The sequence below is a fragment of the Anguilla rostrata genome, chromosome 14, assembly GCF_018555375.3.
Source record: "Anguilla rostrata isolate EN2019 chromosome 14, ASM1855537v3, whole genome shotgun sequence".
Taxonomy (NCBI): domain Eukaryota; kingdom Metazoa; phylum Chordata; class Actinopteri; order Anguilliformes; family Anguillidae; genus Anguilla; species Anguilla rostrata.
Genome location: NC_057946.1, coordinates 27544347 through 27567769, shown reverse-complemented (window position 1 = coordinate 27567769; position 23423 = coordinate 27544347). Strand labels below are relative to the sequence as shown.

The 23423-nt window shown below is 42.7% G+C and overlaps 1 protein-coding gene and 1 long non-coding RNA gene across 2 annotated transcripts in view; one reads left to right on the top strand and one right to left on the bottom strand.

Moving 5' to 3' along the window:
* Nucleotides 1–5422: 5422 nt before the first annotated feature.
* Nucleotides 5423–7048, bottom strand: LOC135238787 (uncharacterized). Its single transcript, XR_010325209.1, has 2 exons — nt 6733–7048; nt 5423–5931 (listed from the first exon to the last, which is right to left on the bottom strand). It is a non-coding gene; the product is annotated as an uncharacterized LOC135238787 (long non-coding RNA).
* Nucleotides 7049–7164: 116 nt separating this feature from the next.
* ugcg (UDP-glucose ceramide glucosyltransferase) overlaps nt 7165–23423 on the top strand; it is a 37006-nt gene continuing 20747 nt past the window's right edge. The window contains exons 1-2 of the mRNA XM_064306831.1: nt 7165–7325; nt 18456–18597. Coding sequence (XP_064162901.1) covers nt 7228–7325; nt 18456–18597 — 240 coding nt within the window. The 5' untranslated portion in view covers nt 7165–7227. The remainder of the gene's footprint in view (nt 7326–18455; nt 18598–23423) is intronic.

Here is a 23423-nt window from a genome sequence, read left to right as displayed (position 1 = left end):
ATTTGCATTTTCCAGTTATTGTATTTATGGTGTGCTGGCAATACAGATGTGGTTTTTCAATTTCACCACTAGATGGACACCGTCAATAATTGTACAGTAAAGATGTGTTTGGAGACCGTGGAGCCAGGCAGAAAATGAGTCCCCTACGGTCCTGCAAATGAACGATTTTAATAAGTGTCCTGTTTGTTTTGTGGATCCGTACATAAATAAATTTATGTAAATAATCAATCGTTTATTTCCTTTATCTTATACTTGCAAATGTAATTATTGCCCATTTTAAAGCATAAGCTCAAGATGGTTAACTGAAAAACAACTTGTAATTTGGATGCAAACGTACAGTCCCAGTAAAATAGTTTATACTGTTTCCATTTCCTGTCCTTCTTTCGGGAGTATAACCACCTAACCGACTCTGAACTTGTTTGTTTCTTTGGGAAATATGAGGTCATATGTCTGTTCTCATTAAGCAGGTTAGTGCCACAGAAAGGACAGACAGACATGAAATAAAATAACTATCTTATCCAGAGTGCACAAATCTGTTGTGCCCACTCAGGAACAAATGTATGGTCATTTTTCCACAGCATGATGACTTACATCAGTTGGTATTATACAGTCTTCTCTTCCCTCATGGTTTGCTGCCTAGTTTTATTACATTTATTAGACTGATCTGTAGGCCGTGACCCACCCCCCCCCCCCCCTTTCTTCCCACGCTCACTCTCCACCATTTTTCTTGACCGGCATGAACAACATTCACCATCAATTTGTCTTCCTTTCCCAGGATTTTTGGCTAAAAACAGAACATTTGTTTGTAAGATGTGTATCTTATTAGTGGTGGCAGGATGGTGCAGGGTTTAAAAACTGCACTTAAAAACAGACTGGAACTCAAACTGGAACCGTAAGAGAGCTCTGAGAAACTCCTGAACAGAGATTCATTCTAGTGTCTTAACAAGTGAACACAGACAGGAAAGGGAGGGACATTTTATATTCCCAGTTCTGGATGGGGTCTCCCTTACTGTATAAGGGTCTGCTTGGTGAAATATTCTGGAAAACAGAGGCTTGAACTGAACTGGATCAGCTGTGCTGTCTCTGCATTATAGCACTATATATGCATTATAGCATGTGCGTGTTTGTACATATTTCCCTGTTTATTTCTGTGGTTTAGTTTAGTTGGTGCAAAATGCAGGTTATTGTCATAGACGTAAAACTGCAATATCAAAAAATGAAATGATGAGTCTTTTTCATGCACTAGAGTCAACAGAAGAAAAACATTAACTTTTATTGTCTTGTGAATCCTGTCATATATTTACAGGGAACACTTCCCCATTTTTATTTGTGCTTTTTAAGATTTTGAAGTTTGACCTCTGGTTTCTTCACATCGCTTATATTGAATAATATTACATTACATTACAGGCATCTAGCAGATGCTCCTATCCAGAGCAACTTACACAACTTTTTACACAGCATTTACATTGCATCCATTTATACAGCTAGATATATACTGAAGCAATGCAGGTTAAGTACCTTGCTCAAGGGTCCACGGCAGTGTCTTACCTGTGAATCGAATCGAATCGAACCTGTGACCTTTAGATCAGCTCCTTACCCATTATACTACACTGCTGCCCAATATGTCTCATCACTCAAATGTTTCTGCTGAAACAACAATCGGTATGAAACAATGGGCGCCTAAAAAAGTGAGATGGTTTCTTAAAGTAAGTGAAAGGTGAGCTGCAAAGAAAGAAATGAGATAAGATGGAAAAACCCCCAACTGGTGCTCTGGAGAAAACCAAGTGTACATCTCACTTCCCTAAATTTCATGGCACTCTTGTCAATGGGAGAAAGTAAAAATATGATATCAAATGACTTGTTGAATTGGCATGACAAACATGACGAATGCTTTTCAGCAACAAGACCTTCATTGGGGCGTGAGAGGTTTTTTTTCACATCCTGCCAAAATCACACAGTCTGCAGGTTTGTTTTTTTTAAAATGACTTTTCCACCCTGATTTGGAATGCCCAGTCGCATACGTATATCATTGCTCCTTGCCAGAGACAGCCTCCAGTATCACCCTGTGAACATTCATGTGCTGTCTTCAAGAAGCATGTGACATCGCCACTGTTTCCCGTCACATCGCCATTTGCAAGTCACGTTTCTGCAGAAATGAGTCGGAGGAAGACACTCCCCTGTGTGGTTCTTTCGATGTGCGACGGGCGCTCGATCGAACAGAAAGTCCCTAGAAATTTGCTCGGTGTAATGATATGGTCTTGCATCTGGATGAAATCCAGACAGTGCCTGTGCTGGCTGGCCTGGGGTCCCAGAGGGCAATGTGTTATTGCCTATTAAATTACCCAGAGAGGAAGGGTTTCGATCTGATAATCCCCATATCATTGCTCAATAGCGACAGTCATGCACCTGAAATCTTCCGGCTGCAACGGCCTTTCTTATGCAGTGGCAGTAACTGAGACGGAAGCATTTCAGAGTACCTACTCTTCCAAACTGAAAGAGGAAATTGCAGCATGAAATTATGACTAGACATTTCAAATTGGGGAAGAAAAATCAGAAATAAGAAATTACAAAAGGGAAAATAAGGTATACCTGAGACGTTGGAAGAACAATTTAAAATGTTTTAAGCAATTTTATCCTTGATTTGTTTTTGTCCGTTTCTGGAATACCTGCACATGCACCTCTCATCAGTGCGTGGTGCACTAACTTGGGAGAGCACAGAGAAATATGTGGTGAACTCTGAAAGGTCTGTTTCCTTTCACTGTGCAGTCGGCTTGCTAAGCTTGCTAAGGTCACTGTGTCGGAGTACACTTAGCGCGCAGCAGCCTGTGTTTCTGTGGTGACACTGTAGCCACACATAGACCCTCCATTATACCGAGATCTAAGACGAGAGCTTCAGTAGTCCCGTCTCGTGATCTGCATGAATGGACCTCTGTGGGCCCTCTGGGCCTGTCGAAAATAACTTAATCTGTCATCGTGGCCACCAGAACTTCAAAACAGATTGGCGTTTATTCACTCCAGAGAGCTCTTCTTTTACACATCGATCAGCCAAGGCGCTTCTGTGCAGCGTTGTGCAACAGACACGATTGCTGGCAGGAGAAATAGATGTGGGATTCGTGTCTCCGAATGCAATCTGAATAAACAGATTGTTGAACATATTAACATTAAAAAAACGAATTTGTGATGTAAAAATTCACAAACTATGTACAAGCGTGCTCATATACGCCCCCTGCTGCTGGCTGGGAACAGTGAAGACAACTCGCTGTTGCCCTCTGAAACACGCGGTGTCAGCCAGCTGCTTCCTTTCACACCACAGCCACAGGCCGAGCACGGGTAGAACGGGGACCGAGGACACCCAATCATACGCGTGTGCAGAGAGCAAGCCATGGGTGCCCGGAAGTACCATAGCAATAAATATGGTCACAGAAGCACCAGAGCAATAAAGTTGTTTGTCACTGTCAGACTTACGTAGCGTGAGCCAAATGACCTGCTTGCCAACAGAGTGGTCTGGATTCAGTCAACATCTGTCCACAACTTTGACTCACGATCACTTGCCTGAATGAGCGTCCACTTTTCTCCTCACAAACGCAGATTAGCAAGCTCAACATTCGCCAAAATGACCTCACCGAACTATATGAAGAAAAACAAAATGTTCCGTTTATTTTTCAAAGTCTACGTTTGGTCAAATGTTGATTAAATCAAAGCTAAGGGCCTTATGCTCTTATACAGTATCACTGTAGGCGCCCTCAGGCACATAGGTGTGCCTCTGACACCTTCCGACAATGTCCTTAAAGGTGAGGTAACCTCTTGGGCAATGTGGGATCACTACAGGTAGTGAGGTGAGGCTCGTCTCTCGCAACATGCACCTGTGTTCATCAGTGCTCTACCCTTGTTTTCTACTGTTCGCTGTGAAGACATCCTTCAGTGCTGGAAACCGGGAGCATTTACTGGAAACCTATTGCAACACACCATGTGCCAGGGGGAAGGAAGCTGCTCATGAAAGATTAAATAAAGGACAGGAAATAGGGGTCTGAACACACAATTATTTTATGCAAAGGGAAATTAGTAAAAAGGGACTCCATGTAGTGGCACGATAGTGGAATAGATCATGAAGAATTCATAAAACCCGTCCTCTGTTTCTCATGGTGAAAAGACAAGTTAGGAGTTTACATTTCAGCAGGCTATAAGAAAAGCAAACTGGCTTGTTGTTTTGCTAAAAACGTCTCAACGTAAGTAAATTAGGCTCATCATTCAGCAAATAAGACAGCTGACATAAAGGGATTTATGAGCTGAGCTCCTGAAATGATTGAAATACGCTATTGAAATGATTATTTATTAATATTCATATTTTGAATGTTTACAACAAACACCCCACCAACTGAATCAATACCCCACCTCCCTTAGAGAAGAACTAACGCTAAATCCAGCAGAAATTAGGCTGACCATGCATTCATCATTATACAGTTTTATGCGCTATAGACCATGTTGTTATGCTGAACTAACAGGCAAGAGTGAAAACTGATTTTAGGAGACCCAGCCATCTTGCTTGGTGTAAAATTAAATTAACTATTTAATTCTGATTTTATCCCCACACACACATAATATCCTTCAAAGCATGCGTGAGCTCTATGTACTGTTAAGATTATTTTGTACATAGTGATTTCATTTTTTTTATTACTTATTTTAACTTAGCCCTTTTTACCTTCTTGAGTATTGCTATAGGTATGACCTCTTAAATCTGGGCCATTGCTCTTGGTCATAATGTGATCTGTATTGACTGCATCATGCAATATCGGCCTTGTAAATCTGAGCCTCTGGATAGGTTTGCCTACAAAATAAATTAAACATATTTCACCTCAACGCACTGGAGTGGCCTTTTGACGAACCTTGAAATTGCGTCTGCAGTGTACCGCTGGATTGCCCCCATTGCAAAACACTATTTCTGGTGCATTTCACCACACGTCTGTCAGTAATCACGCTCAGGATGTAACACTACCCTCAGGGCATTACACATTGGCTGTAATTAATCAAAAATGTCATAGACAATGTACCAGGAACTAGGGGCAACATCCCACATATGAGAATGGGTGAATGACCTGTATCTTCCCCTACCCTGTAAGGATTTTTGGCATGTTTTTACCAGTACCATGAAAACCGCCGGTTGTGTTCATTTTCTGTACCCGAGTCATTCTTCTTGAGGTGGTGTACCATCGTGTCCCATGTTGCTGTCGGTTCTGCTTTACACAATGTCAGCCATATTCAGGAAAGACCCTGGCAACTACGAATTTCAAAAAACAACAAGAGGAAACCAAGCAAGACTTCCTGTAGAAGTACAAGCTCAAAGTAGAAGCGTGCTTGATGCCACTTCCTGAGGCCTGCTTCATCCTTCAATAAAACTATCCATGGGAAATGAAAGGAGACTGGGTTTTATTAATATCCAGTTTATTTGCAATGCAAAATATCACCCAGCACCTTCCAGAGGGACACGCGTTTGGATGGGTCTCTGCTGGGCGACAATGGCTGCCCATTATAAACATGATGGCCGCATAAATTGTAGCCGAAACTCCAAAACGGCAAAGATTTCAGATTGCAAAACCGAGCAAACGTTTGTAATTGTTAAAATGTGTTTCGGATGTTTGGATAGGATAGATGTGTCTTACTGTTGGTAATTATATATAATTATGTCCTCCTGAGTTACCTACCTCAGAGCTGAGACCAAAGGTTTCCATGTATTACGGGCAACTGTTTAATGAATTAACATGAACAATAAATTATCATTGCGGTGGAGACCTGGGCTTGGGAGTAGGGAGCCTGGCTTTTCTCAAGTCCTAAGGGAGGAGTCTGTTTTGAGATCAGCAGCAAAGGAGAGGGACTTGGCCCAGCGTTTCTTCATTCAGCCATTCCTTGTGTCATTTGGTTTTTGCAATCACCGATCTGTAAACATAAGGTTTCAATTTATAAGCGAAGTTTTCTGTTTAGTTCCTGCAAATGTAATGTGGGCCAATAACAGTAGTCCCAAAAATGATAAAATATTACATGCAACACACACAGAATGCAATAAAAAATAATTTCTGTAACAAAAAACAATATATTGAATCTCATTCCCATGAAAAGACACCAAGGAGTTTGAAACATATTTTCGTAACTGCCATCAATATTATCAACAAAATATTTTCCTATCACTGGACTTCCAAACTTTTTGCCCACCTTAAGTCCATCCAGGCACAACTCTCTGATTATTTTGCTTTTTTTGTAAGGGGGTGAAGCGCTATATGGTTTAAAACACTACTGGCATTATAAAAAGACTGAACAGGTGATCGACGAGTGTTTGTTTTTTGGATACATGGCAGGTTTTATCTAAAAGCAGTGACAGCATATAGGCTTTTTTCCCCCTAAGATGACATTTCTCTGTATAATTGAACCGTCCTGAATAACACATTTCAATGCTAGCGGATCAGGCACTCTGCGTGGTAAGAAGAAATTTTAGGACAACGCTTCCGATATTACTTGTGTCCAAAGCGCTGCGACAAAAATGGCGACAGATTCACTTTGCAGTCACAACTGTCCAGAATGTAAACAGGTCAGGGATTCTTCATGGTAAGACATATTACGTCAACGGTGTTAGTTATGCTATTACATGTCACATCACAATCTAAACAGACAAACGAAACATACAAATGACTGTTTATGACACAGCCTCTTACAGCTAATGAAAGTTAGGCTACAAGTACTTACCGATGACTAAATAACTAATTTACTTCAAATATAGAGGTGTCTTGATTCAGGATCCGGTCGTTTACACGGTCCACTCACGTTTAATTGTTTAATGGCCTGAATCTACTCTTTTCTCCTCATTGCCTCGCTTTTTTGCGCGCGAGGACATAAAATCTGGGTTCTTAGCATTGTTATTTGTACAGCCCATCACACTACAACGTTTCGGCACTTTTATCATCTTGCTAATGCACGGACCGCTCATAGTAACTCCCCGGACCACAGCAAACGTAACGGATTGTTCTCTCCCCATGGTGGGACCAATATTTTTTACAGTCTCTGGGTGGGACGTGCTCTGTCTGAGCCCCGCCCACTCACCACTATCTATTACACAGGGGCGTGTCCGTAAATGACGTCATCGAAAAAAATGACGCTCGTTTGTCCGCAGTGCTCAATTCTTATCTAGTTGCTTCTGCGACCGAAAGAACAAGCACCTTCGCCGGGGCATCACGGACAGACATGGCCCTACTGGAACTCGCCCTGCAAGGGGTTTCCCTCTTTGGATTAATTCTCTTCATTGTACTGTGGCTCATGCATTTCATGTCCATCGTCTACGTGTAAGTCAGGTCTTTTTATTCATTAGTATCTTTTTGAATATAGCTAGTAATACGTGTTGTCTCCATTCCCACGTAACTGGTTGGCAAGCATCTAGCACGGGCTATTAACAACGGACGTTAGCTCTACTGCTAACTTTTCCCCCTTTATTTATAAATGGTACGTCATAGGATGTAGGTAGTAACGTTAGTCAAATAGTTAACATTAGCTGTCTGTTAACATTTGTCTCAATGTACCGCGTTGTAATACATAGATATTTCGCAAAAGTAACATTATAACGTGAGTGACGGCCAGTTAGTAAAATAACATGTTTCGCGGCTCCATTTCTTATCAAGAGCCATCCATAGATTTGCTCCCTAGCGAGTCGGCAGCTGGTCATCACACAACGATAAGGAAAGCTAGTCTGTAAATATCATCGGCGATCTTCAGTCTTCCTTCATGTTACACCACAGTGCCACCACATCGTTCACTAGCAAGCCCAGTGAACCCAATGGACTGTAACAAACAACCATGCTTAGGATGCCGTGCTAGTTTTGACACTTTCAGTTCCAAGAGAAGCGCAGTAGTCTGTGTTCAGTCGCGATTGTTATCTAGTTGACTGTCATCACCGTAGCTGCCAGCTACTTAGCTAGCTGGTTAGCTACTCGTTCAGTGAACAAGTCGTCTGTTTTAGTGTAAATGAGAGAACATATAGTCTACCTCTACTAAATTAAATGGGCACACAGTTTGCTGTATTACAGCTAGCTATGCTAAATTCATTTCGATCAAATGAGTCACTGGATGACTGTCATCTGCTAACTGGCTGCTAACGTTCGCTCTAGTTGAACATAGCTGGCACCAAGAACCAGTTTGTGGATAAGATAGCTAGGCTACCACTTTTATTCCAAAGCTGTGAAACGTTAATTGAAAGGTACGTTCCGCTTACATAGTTTGTGAAGGACCGGGAGAATAGCGATTATGTTTCTCTTCATATTAGCTAACTAAGTTACAAACATCTCAGCTAACGTTAGCCAATGGCGTTAGTAAACTCGTGTTAATTAATTATGTGACGGAATTAGCTACTACCACAAGTCTGCACTATCTATGATTGATATATATATATTTGTTGGATAGCATCTGGAAAGCTAGTCTAGCTAGCTAGTTACGAGTTAGCTGTGTCTAAACTTCAAAATGAGCACTGCCTATTCTAGCTACATTTTCCTCTAACGTTTGGCTCACTTGGTCTGGCTATTATAATCTGTTTCTGCTAAACAGCATGTGACTGGTAACATTAAATCTACAGGGTTTTCTGTTGAACTACACCAAAGCTTTATTGATACGAGTCATTAGCTTTCTTTCCATTGACTACAGCAATGTATGCTTTGCCGTACTGTCATGTAGCTTCTAGACGATCCAGTATTTTACATTTGCCCCTTTCTTCATATGGGGGCTCGTGTGTGTAGTGTTGCGCCGCATGATGCAGCTCCGATGACGTGAGATGCAAACCTTAAGTAAAAAGCTTTTCAATACTGCAATGCATGCATTGCCGCGACTCCCCTGCTGACAGCAAACAGACACGCGAAATTGAACTCATTTTCATTTTAATTTCGACCGTGCTGCAGGAATTATGTTTCCACCCATTGCCAAGGACCACCATCTTGGCCAGCGTCCAAAATTAGTATCAGGTGCCTCGGTTTTCTCGGAAGAAAAGCAGTCTCTTTCGGTGGTGCCCACAGTGTGATGTTAGCAGCAGAACTATCTGTGGGTTTTTGTGAAATATTTTCAACAAAAAGTGTGAGAACTCACTTCTGTTTTAACCTTTTCCCTGCTTTAATAGTTGCAGGATGTTGAATTAACTTTTTGTCTCTTAAAAGTTCAGCCATCTAGTAGTAAAAAATGTTTTTATATTTTACATTTCTATTCTGATGTTAGATTGAGGTTATATTATACCGCTCCAGTATATGCTATGTTCAGTATAGTGACTCATTGCATAGCACGTTTACCATTTGTCGTTTTGTCAGGTGGTAGACCAAGTTTTATGCAGGGGCATCTGGATTTACTGCAGTAATCCAGTATTGTTGGTGATTTGTTGTCTGTAATATAGACCAATCGAGTACATTTATTGTGAATATAGAATCAAATATTTGTCTGGTAGCCATGTGAAAGTATACATTTTTTAACATGAAGCTTTAGAGATGGCCTGTCGCTTAGCAAATAGCCTAATCAAAATGAACTCTGAATCCATAAGGCAGCTTTGAATGTCGGTTTTGAAACCTCATGCAGGGCTATTGCCTTTTGTGTTTGCATGGAAAGTATTGTCCCAGTGACTCATGTGTAACTGCGCACAGTTGGCTGCCAAATGGCTCGCCGCAAGGTACTGCTCACCAGCAACCATACTCTTCTGCTCTTTAGGGGGGAAAAAATGAAAATGGCATCATCTGTGAATTAAAAAATAGGCGGAGGGCATTTGTGTGATATGAAATGCAGCTCGATGCGTATGTTTGGTGTGTGAACACGTTGCTTCGATCTACGCCAATGTGTGAACTCGGGAGGGGGTTGGGTGTTGCATGACTAAGAAAAATGTTGCATTGGTCTGCAAATATGAAGCCATCCACCCATCTGTTCACAGGCTTACAGGATTGCTTAAATAAGTGAATCAATAAATAAGGGAATATATATATATATGTATATATTATATATATATATATATATATTATATTTTTAATATATATATATAAATATAAAATCTTAGACATCAGTAAACGTTGGAAACTTATTCCATTAACTTCAGTTGGTCAGTGATTTTTCAGATTCACAGATTTGCACTATTTTCTCTGTAGATGTGGATAGTTTATTGACAAGAATTGTCTACAGAAGGATCCAGACTAGCTTTCTAAACCAATAATTTTAGCTCAATGTCTTGCTTGATTTATGCAGAATAAATGGTGCTGCGACCAGTCACATAAATTTGATTGGAAATGACAAGTTGATTCAAATCTATAAAATACAGGCCCACGGGATTGATGAGTATGCAATTGGTAGGCGTACTATAAGCTTGTTGTTCTTCTCTGTGCTGCGTGTTGAATGGTGCTAGTGTTAGGGGCAACGCTGTTGATGTGGTGTTATGACCAGACTTTCAGCTCTGTATGACAACTTTTGCCCTCATGCGCCATGTCTGTATTGTGTGTGTGGGGGGGGGTGGACTTCCAGGAAGTTGGGTTTCTCATGAAGAGGTCAGTTTTGCGGTTTGCATTTTTGATTAGTCAAAATTAATTGATTAGCCGAGTCAGTCAAATTAGTGCTTATTATATGTAGGCTACTAACTTATTAGTGCTTTTTTTTCTTGTTTGTGATTTGCCAGACCAGCACCTTGCGATAACACGCTGGGCACACGCTGTTTTTCTTTTTGCATGTACTTTTTCAAAGTAAAATAAATCAGTTCTAGGAGAAGAGATCACTGATCCCTCATGATGATCACCGATCCCTCAAACTATCGTCGATCGGCACAACCCTATAAACTATTCTTTGAATGAAGCGAGATGGTAGAAGAAGAACATGCATTCAAATCTTTATCTTTTCGCTGGTGTGAAGGGTAGTGATAACCAGTTTCTTCTGAGAACTAGCCTACAACCTCGCTGATGTATGCAGAAAAGGTTTTATGATGTTTGCACTTTTCTTAATATTTTTGTGTTGTGGGGTTGGTTGAGAAAATGAGACGAGAGATGTGAAGTTGACCTTTGAACTTTCACCTTTTCTGTAGGCCCACTTTTTACAGGCTAGAGCATAGCACTCTGGGAAAACAATGGTGTTGTGATACTCACATTACGGTATTGTATTAAAATTGAATGGTTGTTATATATTTTAATATTATTGTGTTGATACCTTTTGAGTGTTCTGTAATTTCAAAAATCAAATAAATGCAAGATGGCTAAGTGATTTATTTTTGCGTGTTCATGAGTTGTACAGGTTTAATTACCCCCTTCCAAATGTGTTGCTATGTTACAAAGCAACACTTTGTAGCAGGCTAGAAAAAGAACTCCAGTAGAGTAATGCTGTTGATCTTAAAGGTGTAACAAATAGGGTTTTTGATGTTTGTGTTGGAAAATGAAAACTATTACACTTTTCAATTTGAGTAGTACTTTCTCTTGAGCGTATTTTGGTAATTCAAGGTTAAAAAAAAGTGCAAATAAAATAAAATACGCACTAGCCCTGACTTACTCAAGGTTGCTTTAAGGGGCAGTGATGTTTTGCATATGGCAGACATTTTGAAGAGAAGAAAGTGCTTATTGCAGGGAAAGTATTTCCATGACTAATGGCTGCGAGACTAGAGCTTGATTGGCAGTACCCCACAGAGCCCAGTCACTTTCAAACTCTGGAGGGGCCTAATTCCCTAGTATTGGGTTCGTCTGGTTTTCAGTAAGATCAAACCGCACATTCTGGCTTCATTCATTTTCTTTGCTATGACTGTACATCAAGGCTTTTCACCCTTTTTGGATCCAGGGACCCTCACCCAGGCTTGACTTTATAACCATGGTGAAAATCACTGCAAATCAGTGCACGTATAGATTGTTTGTTATTTGTTTTTTTTTTTTTCATACAGTGTTGCACTGTTTTCAATATAACTATAATAGGCTGTTTTTTGTCTTTGGGTCACCCCCCCCCCCACAGACCACCACCACAAGTATATTTAAGACTAAGACACTGATACCATTTGCCACAAAAAAAGTTTTTTTTATTTTCTTCATTTAATTTCAGTCTTTTTCCCAATGACACATTTTTTAAAATCATTTCATTGGTGTTTGTCACTGCAAACTATTTGAATAGCAGGAATCATTCCTGCATGTCACATGTGTAGTATTTATTTATTTTTTGAAGTGTCATTGTTACTAAGCCAGGGGTCCACAACTCTGTGTCCCGAACTTTCGTTTAGTTTTCTGACAGCTCTAACTACGCTGGCTTACTCTTGTACTTGAGCACAGTGAAATCTTTTGGCTACACTTGCAGTCTGCAGCTGTAGCTGGTTCTTATGCAAATGTCAGATGAAGATATGATTGGGCTAATTAAATAATTAAGAGCGTGAGTTGGTGCAAAGTCTTTAAACGGTTTGGCCCTTGTTGTGCACCCCTACTCTAAGTAAATGTAAGGCATTTCAATCAGTTAGAGCACTATGGAACGCATTTCTCAGTGTATTCAGGCATGTAAGATCAGGGTAACGCAAGCCTAAAATTTCAGCTGCCCTGTAGAAAAGAGTCACAGAGTAAGGGGAGGACGGAAGTCCCTTTGGACTTTCTGAGATAGCGCTTGACACAGGAAACTGGCCTGTGAGGCTGTTGATTGGGTACAGACCCTCAGCTTTGTGTTGATAGGCCTACAACCAGGCCAAGAAGTCAGTTTGGCCATGTTCTCTGTTTACTGTCCTACTAGTGTCTCCGAGCCGGACATCGCTGTGTTGGAAAATGACGTGGTTTGACTTTAAAATCACGAGATGCAAAAATATCTGTGAGGAAACGCAGTGTTTGCTGCTGGAGCTCCTTCAGCTGAAACGAGAGATGTAGAGCCAGAGTAAATGCTCTTTTATGGTCAACAAATGCTGTCATTTATTTTTTTTGAAGAATCAGTGATGGATAAAATGGGAACACATTTTTTTCTGTGACAATAGTCCTGGGAAATGTGTCTCCCCTGAGCTATTTCACCCTAGTAACAGCACCAGCCTTAATTTACTGCCAGCCCAGTGGACCTCAAAGACATGCCTGGGGGAATTTTTTTTTGCCCCCATGGTGTTTCTCTGGTGTTTGGAAAGCATATGGCTTTACTTGCCTCCACACGTGCAGTATTTGATGGTCAGTCTTGGCAAGAATACAAATGACAATCTCAGCTCAACTCTTGCAGTTTTATATTTTCGAAACGAGTAATTGGAACTAGCTGTGAACCTTCTAGTTTCGTGTGCAGTTTCAGGCTCCTCATAAAAAGGAGAATGAAGGATAGGCCTAAATAAAGAAGCAATTGTGAACTTCTTGGAACTGGAGAAGGCTGTGCTGTACGAAACCCGTAGCGTGTGACGTCTGCCTGGTGTCAATCACATGTCCTGAGTCACCGTAGTTACTGTAGCTATGACAGTTTTGTGTGCGTATAACTTACCAGCCCAGCAATTAATGTTCACGGTTGGGCTGCTAGATGCTTTGCCTGATGATTATTTTGTGATTATGCCTTTCCAGCATAACAGTTGCCGGTTAATAAAATAATTTAAATTCTTCCCATAATCCAGGATATTTGAGATGAGATTAATGGCTTTTTTGTGTGCCTTTTCTCTGTGGCGTTACTAGTTTGCGATACAAATGGTTCTTCTTCGAGCATTTCTTTAATGCCATGCAAATGTATGCCACCCGACTGATTGCGTTTGCGCCACGGTGAAATTCCATTCCTGGAAAGAGAAATTAGAAAAGGTGTCTTTAAACTTTCCAAAGCTTGTTGGCCTGAATTCGCTCATCATTTTCCCTTCATTTTTTGACTGAAATGAATGATTAAATCACACAATAAAATGACTGGAAGTTTAGCAAGCATCAGAATCGACTCTCGAATTGTGCTCTCGTGAAGAGAAACAAACGAACGCCCACTCTTAATTGCAAGTCAGCGCTGAGGACGAGCATCGATCGTGCGCGGGCCTTAATGTTCCGTAATGAGTTTGTTGGGGTTGGGTATGGATTTTTTTTCGTAGCGGGGGCTTTTCTGGAGAAGGCGAGCTGCGTGCGGTAGACCGGCACGTCCGGTGAGGAGCGAAACCGATGCCGGGCTGCCGGAATGCCGTGGTTCTCGGCCGAGAGGAGAGGAGAAGGGGGGGGGTCACGTTAAGAGCTTCTGCAGAGACGTAGCTTCAGCTGCGACGCGCGGGTAAAAGCCCATTAGCGGTTTTGCTTCCTTTCCCCCCACCCCCGCCAGCTTCTGGAATTGAACAGAGGCAGCTGGGAGGCAACGGCAGCGAAACTGGGCGCTGTCATCACTGCACGCGCTCGGAGATGAAACCGCTCTGCCGCTGCCAGATGTTCCCAACCCAAGAGGCTGAGAACCAGAACAGAATCATTCCGCTTTTTTTCCGGGTCTGCAGATGGAGTTGAAGGGTAGCTCACCCTAAGATCAGCGTTGCATAGCCTATTCATTTCCTTTCCTCTGGAAACTTCTTATGACCCGACGAAGACGGCGCTTTGCAGCACATTCTTTCAGATTAGATCAGTCTCAAAAAAGCTTTCACAGGGCCTCACTTCCAGAATCAGTGGAAGTCTATGGACAAGGAAGGTCCACCAAAGGTTTTACTTTTAAAATCTCTTTTGGCGTGCCAAAAATGGTAGCGAAGCAAAAGACAGCCATGGATCGCAAAAAGCAGTCATTCATAGGCTGTATGTGCAGTTGATCTATAAAGGGCATCCTGTTAGGGCACTGTTGTAGTATGTGCATGGGCCCCAAGGGTTGGTATCGAATCTGGATTGTGCCGGTGCTGATTATGGCCTGGCAGCCCCACAGGGCAACGCACTGTTGGTTTGAGCATTGCGTAGTCAAGGGAACGTTTCAGTTTGGTGCAATGATAGCGTGTCATCGTGACCCATCACCCCCCCCCCCCCCCCTTCCTGCTGGTTAATTTTAATTGGGCACCTGCCAGTCCGCCTGTTAAGCTGCATATGAAGCGTCTTCCCCCTTTTCTTTCATTCTGCGAGTTCTAAATGTGATTAGATTAGCGTCGCCTGTCTTGGAGGACAAGAGGATACCTGCTTGCCTGCAGGTTCGTGGGTCGGTGGTGGAGGCTGCACCAATGGGCACTGGCTGTAAAACGTCCATTAATCGCCAGGTCTCTAACAAGAGTCGGCCTCCCTTCATAGCATAAAACGTAAAAATGCCTCCAATAATGGCTTGATAGCAAAAATGGATCTCCTTGGTAACAGGGAAGCAGATTGAAGCAACACTGCATGCATGTCCCACTGCAGCACAGTTAATGGACGGTAACTTGCTTGCAGATGTTACAGGCTAGGCACCAGAAATGATTTGATGGTGAAATTTGTCAAGAACTTCTGAAGTAGCAGCTTATTTAGGAAATAGAGTGAAGTATTTAGTGGAGTAGAGTGAAGCAGGAGCAACGGCACTTTGGAACAACCAAAATGGAGGACAAGGAGTGTAGACTAGCACCTTTCATAAATACATTTTCAGTTCCTTTGGTCTTAATGTCAGTCATACAGTTTCTAACGTACTGCATGTCTGTGAAAACCACACTCGTAGTTTCAATATGAGATGAGTAGCCTAGTTTTAGTGTGTCATGTAGCTTATCCATATCACAGTAACACTGTGGAGAATCTCCAACAAATGCTGGAGCCTGCTTGCTTTGTCAGAAATGACTGTTAATTGAAGTTTTGTGGTCTATAGTATATGATCAGGCATTCCATGCTATCGACAAAAATGAAGCAAAGCTAATTATTATTATTTTTTTAAGTAAATGTTTTTTTTTTCTGAGAAAAATGGTAACAAGCTAAAGTGGCTAAGGAGTAGACTTTAATTACTTAGGTGCCCTACGAACACTGCTGCATCAAGTGTTCAAATTTGATGTTTGAACATCCTGAAAAAAATCAGGTGCTTTGGGTTTCTCTTAGACTGGGCCGCCAAGTTTCTAGTAAATACATAAAACATTATTTTTTAGGGCGTGGAAAATAAACTAGGATAATTTTTAACTTCAAGATGAATGTACATTCCTTTCAAGTGGAATGTTGATAGGAATACAGCATCATGGTTTAGGTTTCAGTATTCTGTTAAATTGGGTTTAGACCTCAGAATTAGAATGGGGGCAAGCTCTGTTTAATGTTCAAGGTGTTTCAGGTTCTCCAGGGTACAGTAACAAACATATTGTACTTGCGTGCATTAAAATGACATCCACTTTACGGTTTTAAAAAAAGCAAAAGCGGTTGGTTCACTTCTGTCACTGTTCGAGCTTGAACTTGTTGCCGCGTGAGCTGAATTGTTTTCTGGGTGTCGCATCGCACTGTAGTTTTGGCAACTTGTAATCTTGGCTTTGGAAAGCAGCTTTTCAGCATTAAGTTGGTGGTTGCTGCATGTCGTCAGCACAAGCAAATGACACGGACAGTGCTATTAGCCAGACGAGCGAGCTCTATGTGCGTATCGGATCAGTTTTTTTTTTTTGACGGAAAAACAATGCGCAGGAAGACTGTATCTAACAAAAAATCGCAGGTTGAAGCAGCAGACAACACAGAAGCAAGCAGTTTTTTTTGCATATTTCTTTTTAGGCAAACGTGTGTATTTGTGTGTGTGTGCATGTTTTATATATATATATATATATATATATATATAGCCTATACAGGCACACTGGGTCACTGGTGATATGTGATTTACTGGGCCATAAATCACGTTGTGCCTCCAGACAAGCCTTATTGTCAAGCCCTGGTTGGCCTTTCTTGTGCCTTCTACTCACAGCATGGATATGGAAAATTATTACCAGTACAGTGTGAGTGCCTGACACTGTGTGCTTGTTGCCATGGTGGGCACTGCTGAAGTGTGGCCGTTGAGACATGCCACTCAAATTTCGAAAGCGATGAATTGCAACGTGTTTTTTTTTTTTTTTTTTTGCTTCAATGCTAGTCCGTTGTTGCCAGCTTGCAATAAACGGCTGCTGCAACATTGCGATTTTTTTGTTGTTGTTGTTGTCATTGTTGGGTTAATGGAGGGCACATGCTGAACTGATTCACTGATCTGTAACTCATCTGGATGTTTTGGCCCCCTCATAGCCAGCCAGTCGAAATGCTGTAAATATTAGCTTTTCTGCGCAGCAGGTACGTGGCGGTGATCCAAAAAATCTAATCCATGGTGTTGCTGAATGGTCATTTTTACTTGGTTGCTAACTACGTTTTGTCATTAGGGCTTGTGAAACCTGACAGTGAGTGCAATTCTGACTGTTTCAGCATACCAGAAATTAGTTTACATCACTCTCACTCTCACCAGCATGTGACGTACAACAACAACAGCACAACTCTCAAGCCCGTGTGTGACTCCAGCGCATAATGGATATCAACAGAAATTGTAACAAACTTTATCCATTTTTAGGGATAACTCGTTTGGAAAATTGGACTGCTTGTTGTAGCCTTCTTCTCTCTGTCCTTTAATGAAGAAATCTTCCATGAGCACTCATGGGAATGGGTTGGCATCTTTGGTGGCTTGGTTGTGCATTTTCTTTTTCAAGAGCAAATGGTTTTAAATGGCAATTTAATATCACAGCTGCACTATTGTAATCATGGTACTGCCTCTGTCACAGCGACTCCTCTTAGAAGTGACAATATACTACCCAGAATTCAAGGTTGGTACAAAGCACTCTCTAAAGCCTGCACTCCGCACCCCGGTAGCTGCCTTTGTGTGTTTCTGAAATAATTTTGTCACATTTCTTGAATGGTTTTATGGTCATGTGCAAATTCCTCTCTGAATAAGGCCATAAATCAAAGCAAAACTGCTATTTCTGTTGGATTTAGCCTCCATTATGGGTGATTGTGGTCCTAAGGTAGATATCAGGACTGGAGCCCATATAGGCCTATAGTTTGCCAAGTATCAGTTCTCAGGTGTTACTAAAACTCATTGAAGGGTTGTGCAAGTTCCCTTAAATGAACACTCAAGTTTGTCAGCGTGCTGCAACGTTAAAGCTGGTGTGACTGCATTTAGTGCTCTGAGCGGGTGGGTGAGTGGTGTTCTTGCTGTCTGGGAAACTGAGTTTTCTTTGTTATGTTGACAGTGAGTTGAGTTTGCCAAGGAGATTTCATCATTCCCCTGGCTAATTTGTGGCTAAAGTGAGCCCCTTGAGTGATGTCCATAATTATATTGCTATTGGACTCTTGCTATTGTTTTGTGGAAACCATAGGGCACACAATGGGTGAGGCTGTGGAAATTGCTAGAACTCTGGCGTTTGTGTGGCCCGTACCTTACTGCTGTTAAGCAGCCTTTCTTTGACCAAACACCAAACTCTCTGTCAATCAGTGTTGCAGAGGCAAAAAAGGGGAATTTTCTCTGTTTTATCAGATGACTTCCTTCCTTGTGTAATGTTATCAACAAAGCCCGCATGTCAAAGATCATGTTCATTCAACCGTTCGCTAATTCTGTCCCTCGCTCTCCGTTTACAGGCGTCTTCATTTTAACAAGAAGGCCACAGACAAGCAGCCCTACAGCAAGCTCGCTGGGGTGTCGCTGCTTAAGCCCCTCAAAGGGGTGGACCCCAACCTCATTAGCAACCTGGAAACATTCTTTGAGCTTGACTACCCAAAGGTACTGTATCTCCTTGACAGTTTATTGTGGTTCTTCTTCATTGTCCGTTCAAACCCTTAAGATTTACGTTTAGAGAACACAACTATGCCCACCTCTTTTGTTCCATAAGAAATGGTGTTCAAATAAAGGCGAGTTTGATTTTTATGTGGCAGGTTTATTTTCTGTGGCTGGCTTTTTTTATGCTTCATTCTCACCAGTGCTACGTCCAAAAAAAGAGGTTCTTAAGAGCTAAAAGATTCCAAAATTAACAAAAAAATGTCTTTCTGGTTCTGGCGAAATCAGTTGTTCGGCAATGTGGTGGTCTCCATCGACTCAAAATGGTGGCAAACCTGGTACCTCAAAGAGGATAGGAGTGTTACCAAATGAATTGGAAAATAGCCGTACCTAATTATGTAAATTGTACTCTTTTGTAGGATACTTGAGGTAAAGTGCTAATGACTGGGCTGCATTTTTCGTGTCTTCTCCACACCTCTGCTCATTCCAGAACTGAGCCTGCCCTTTTCTTTTCTCTGCATTTATTTGCAGACTGGAGGAGCCAAGTCAGTCAATGTATGAATCAGGACGCGCCACAGGGCTTTGTAAACACCTCTCACGCGTTTATGACCTGGTTAGGCCAAGCTTCCGCTCCGATGAGTTCCATTCTGCTTATTCCAGCGGAATACGGAATTATCCCTATAGAAACGTTCCGTTATTGTAATGTGGTCGAGGTGATGACCCTGAATGAATGTGTTCCTGTAACAGGCTCATCATGACCGTGCCTTAAGAATGCACTGCTGTGAAATGAAATGGGGAGAGCCGCTTATTATGAAGTACTAAGACTTTGATTATGGAGTGATGTGACTCATTTTTCTGACGTTCCGTGGAAGGGCTGGTTATTTTTTTCTTTGTTTGTTTGTTTTTTTGAGTCATTTAATTTTGTGGGAAATATATATATTTTTTTTTTGTATGCCTGGCTGGAATGTTTGCGAGAGGCCGGACATTTTGATTACTTAATTCTCACAGTAATAGATGCAATCAGCGATTACGGGGGCCGTGCTCTCATAGCCGCAATAAAGCTAATGAATATGCCGATGGCCTAATATGCCCCAATGTGGAAAACAAGTCCCCAAGTCATTGTGTTCATGTTTGATGACCTTTGGAGTATATGAGTTTTTAAAAATGCGGAGCGGTATTGCGTTTTTATTGGATCATGGTGGTTTCTGTTTATTTTATTAAAGTTTATATAGATTAATGGAAAGATTATGCATACAAAATGTATTTGATTTGTGAAGGGGTTCAGGAAGAAATGTAATAAAAGTTCTGGAAACATGTAAAATGGCACCAATCCAAGCTGGGGGAAGCTCTCAATGTTTATACAGTATGTTCCTGATGAAGAGATTTGATCCCAACAGCGAGGCTGGAATCTCTCATTGATTTTTAAGTGATGAGTTTAAATCCATATTTGGATATGTTCTTTATATTTTGGTTTTATACTGTACCACCATGTGTGCCGATTGAGTCTTAATAGCGTTCTCAATAGTGTATACCATGTTATGTCATGTTATGTCAATTCATGTGGGTTTTCTAGGCATTTTATTTTTGAAAAGCCACACCCACTGCACATTCATTGGCTTACTGCAGCCATGTTTTTTTGGCACAGCGTCTTTTGGCTTTCTTTCATGAGCAGTGTCCAAAGAACACGGGTGTAAAGTGTATGTCAGTACTTCAAAGGGACTGGGAAGAGAGAGCCTATTATTTAAACAGTTTACAAAAAATTCAAAATTGTCGAATGTCTAACATGGTGGACTTTTGATCCTGAAATGTCACGTACGCGAGGAGACGCACAGGGGTCAGGAGTTCAAAATCAGCGTTTTCAGCTGTCTGTTATTGTGCCACCGTGCAGCCAATTGATTTCACGAAAGCAGCATGCTTTGATATGAAGCTGGTGCGCCAGTTTGAGCCTAAACTCATATATAGCCCGTTTTATAGCCCGTTGCTAACTGCCAATGTTTGGTACCGTATTACAGTACGCTGCTTCCGAGCGATGCTGAGGCCGGCGTTTTATCGCGGGTGGAAGATAAGATACCTGCCTTTCGCTTTAAGATCAGCGGTTGGTTCGCCTCCCGTCACTGGCCGGACGCTGCGCGGGGCGGGGGCGCGGCACGCCCAGGCGGGGTGTTATTACGGCGCTCTGTCGCGCTCGGCGGGTCTCGGCCGCGCCGATGACGCCGGGCAGAAACCTCTCGCAATGCAAAAAAAACGATGACGCCGCAGGTTGGAAGACAAAAGCACTCGGGGGCTTGGTCCTTGCACGCACGCCCGAATTCGCCCCGCTCTTATTCCAGTCGGCGGTGGAGTTTTTAAAAAAAGGTTTGTGCGCCCCGTGCTCGCACCCGCGGGCCCGGCGCGTGCGGTCGAGTGACACACGCTTCGGCAAGTCACGGAGTCGCCTCCGCCCCGCAAACCTGAATAATTTCAGCCAGCGGAAGGTTCCTGCTTCGGTGGCTTTGAGCACCGTTTGAGCTGCGTTCCGTTTGAGGCGATTGGCGCTCCTGCTGGACCAGATCGCTCCTCAGCTGGGTGCTGACTGCTGCGCTTTCGGATCCGTGCAGCGGCAGGTTTTGACAGGCAAATGAAGCTCGTTTGAATACGCTGCAGTCGAGGTCCCCGAGTCTTGTCATCTGAAAAATGACTCCTGTCGAAGTGTTTGGTTTGCCAATGCAATCATTTTTTTTGTATTTTCTCAGCTGTCAGCGTGGTGCGCGTGGTGAATACATTTCTGGTGAAGCTGGTCCGCAAATTAAATTGCAATCTGAAAAGGAAATTCCTTTTATATTTTTCAAAACCGCTTTTTAAGCAGAAGGTGTCTAAAGAAAAATAAAGTTAACCTGTATATGCCCTACTTGAGGCCGTTTTGATTTTATCCATGTAAACTATTCTGTTTGACTGTTTTAAAGGCTTTGTGCATGCTCAGACAGGCAAAGTTACAGTTCCACCCCACAGACTGTTCGCTCCTCAGCAGAGATGGAAGGCAAGTACCATATTATATAGTTGGTAATTGCCATTTTCTGTTGAGAGAGAAAAGACAGGAGTTGATATTTACCTCCCGAATGAGTATCTGCATATTGAGATCCAATGAGCTGAGAGCACCAGCCTACCCCCACCCTCAGAGAACACAAGTCGGACAAACGAATGCCGACTGCCGTTATGGGCATGATGTGCCGCCTCCGCGTATGACCCTCGCGGGCTGCTTCGCCCCCCCCGCCCCCGTCAAGGTCTTCCCCTCGTCAGAGGCGGACGTGCGTGTAGGCGGAGCGGCGGCTGCATATGGGGGATTTCCGCTCCATTTTTCTTGTAACACAGCTGGCGGAGGAGGCCCGCGCTGATGCGTGTCCTCACGCCGCCGCCGACGCTGCCGGCGGGGCCGCCTCAGGGAAACTCCGCCTCTCGCCTGCGCTGTCGCCCTCAGCTCTCACACGGGGCGGGTCAAAGCAGGAGGCTTCCCTTCGCAGGGATGGAGTAGGGGCTGCAGCAGGGCATGAAATAACCTTTTTCATCCACTAGCCAGAGTGGCTTCTGGATTCATCATGATAATGATGATGATGATATACCTTATTTAATCCTCAAAGCGGATGGTGGAGTAGGAAATCTTAGCAGCCTCAATCAAACATTCGCCGGAATTTGGGTGGTGGCGGATGTTTCACACCTGGGCTGCAGTATTTAAAACATCAGCGTGTTTGTCTGCAAGTCCTCTCTGTTTACGCCACTCTAATGACTTGACCTGTTCATGAACTTTTGATGGAGTATGTGACCTCCAGCGAGTAAACACCGGCTCCTCTAGAGAAACCCACGTGGATTTCCCCTGGAAAAGCTATAGTGCTCCGCAGTTCTACGTTCCAATAAGACAGTTCCACGGTGCTCCCATTTTAGGAGCATTTGCTCCTGAAAATTGATGCTTACTAACCGGGCAGCCTCTGCTTGCCTGGGTAGTGCAGGTGGAGGTAATACCTAATTGCTTAATTGCTTGATTGCTTCCACCTGCCTGTGGCCCAATATAAGCCCAGTAGTATGAGGCAGGGGAGATCTTTCTTTTGGGTGGTTTGTAGTTGGCCGTGTGTTTGTGTTTTGTGGGTTGCATAGAGTTCTTTGCTGTGAGATCTTCTTTGGGGTTTGTTTTGTGTGGTTTGTGTTTGGTAGATTTTTGTGAAGACTCTTTTATTTTGTGAACTTTGAGAGTTTTTATTTGTTTTAGTTTGTGTTTTTAGATCAGGTTTCTGTCTTGTTTTTGATACGTTTGGATTTGTTTGTTGCGGCCCTTCGAGCCGGCTGTAACAGGGGCGCATTAGTGTGCTCCTAAATTTTTCAGCTTGGAAAATTTTTCAGCATAAAGCCCTGAAGTATGAATCATCATAGTTACCTTTTTTTCCATTATTTTCTTTATTGTACGGTTTTTTGGGCAGAAAGCCGTGTAAACGTGTGGTGTAACGGTGACGGCTAGCGTTCCTCCTGCTCCGTTCGGTCAGCTTTCCCGGTCTTTCTGAACGTGTGAATTTTATTCTGCGTGCTTTCTCGTCAGGTCTAGAACGTTCTCAGTCCCACCCGTAGCGTTTGCTTTAGGAACGAGCTGAACTGCAGTGCGTGTCGACAGGTTCCGCTAAAAAAGGGCAAAATGCCGCACGACAGCAGAGGAAGCTGAGTGAAGCTGTGAAAGCGGAGGCGTGAAGCAGCCCGAAAGAAAGGTCCGTACATGTGGATCGTGCTTTTTTTTTAATGCTACTGTTCTAATCTGCGCGTCCGTACGAAACGTTTTCTGGGACTTTCCTCCGAGCGGTCGGCCCAAGGTGGTC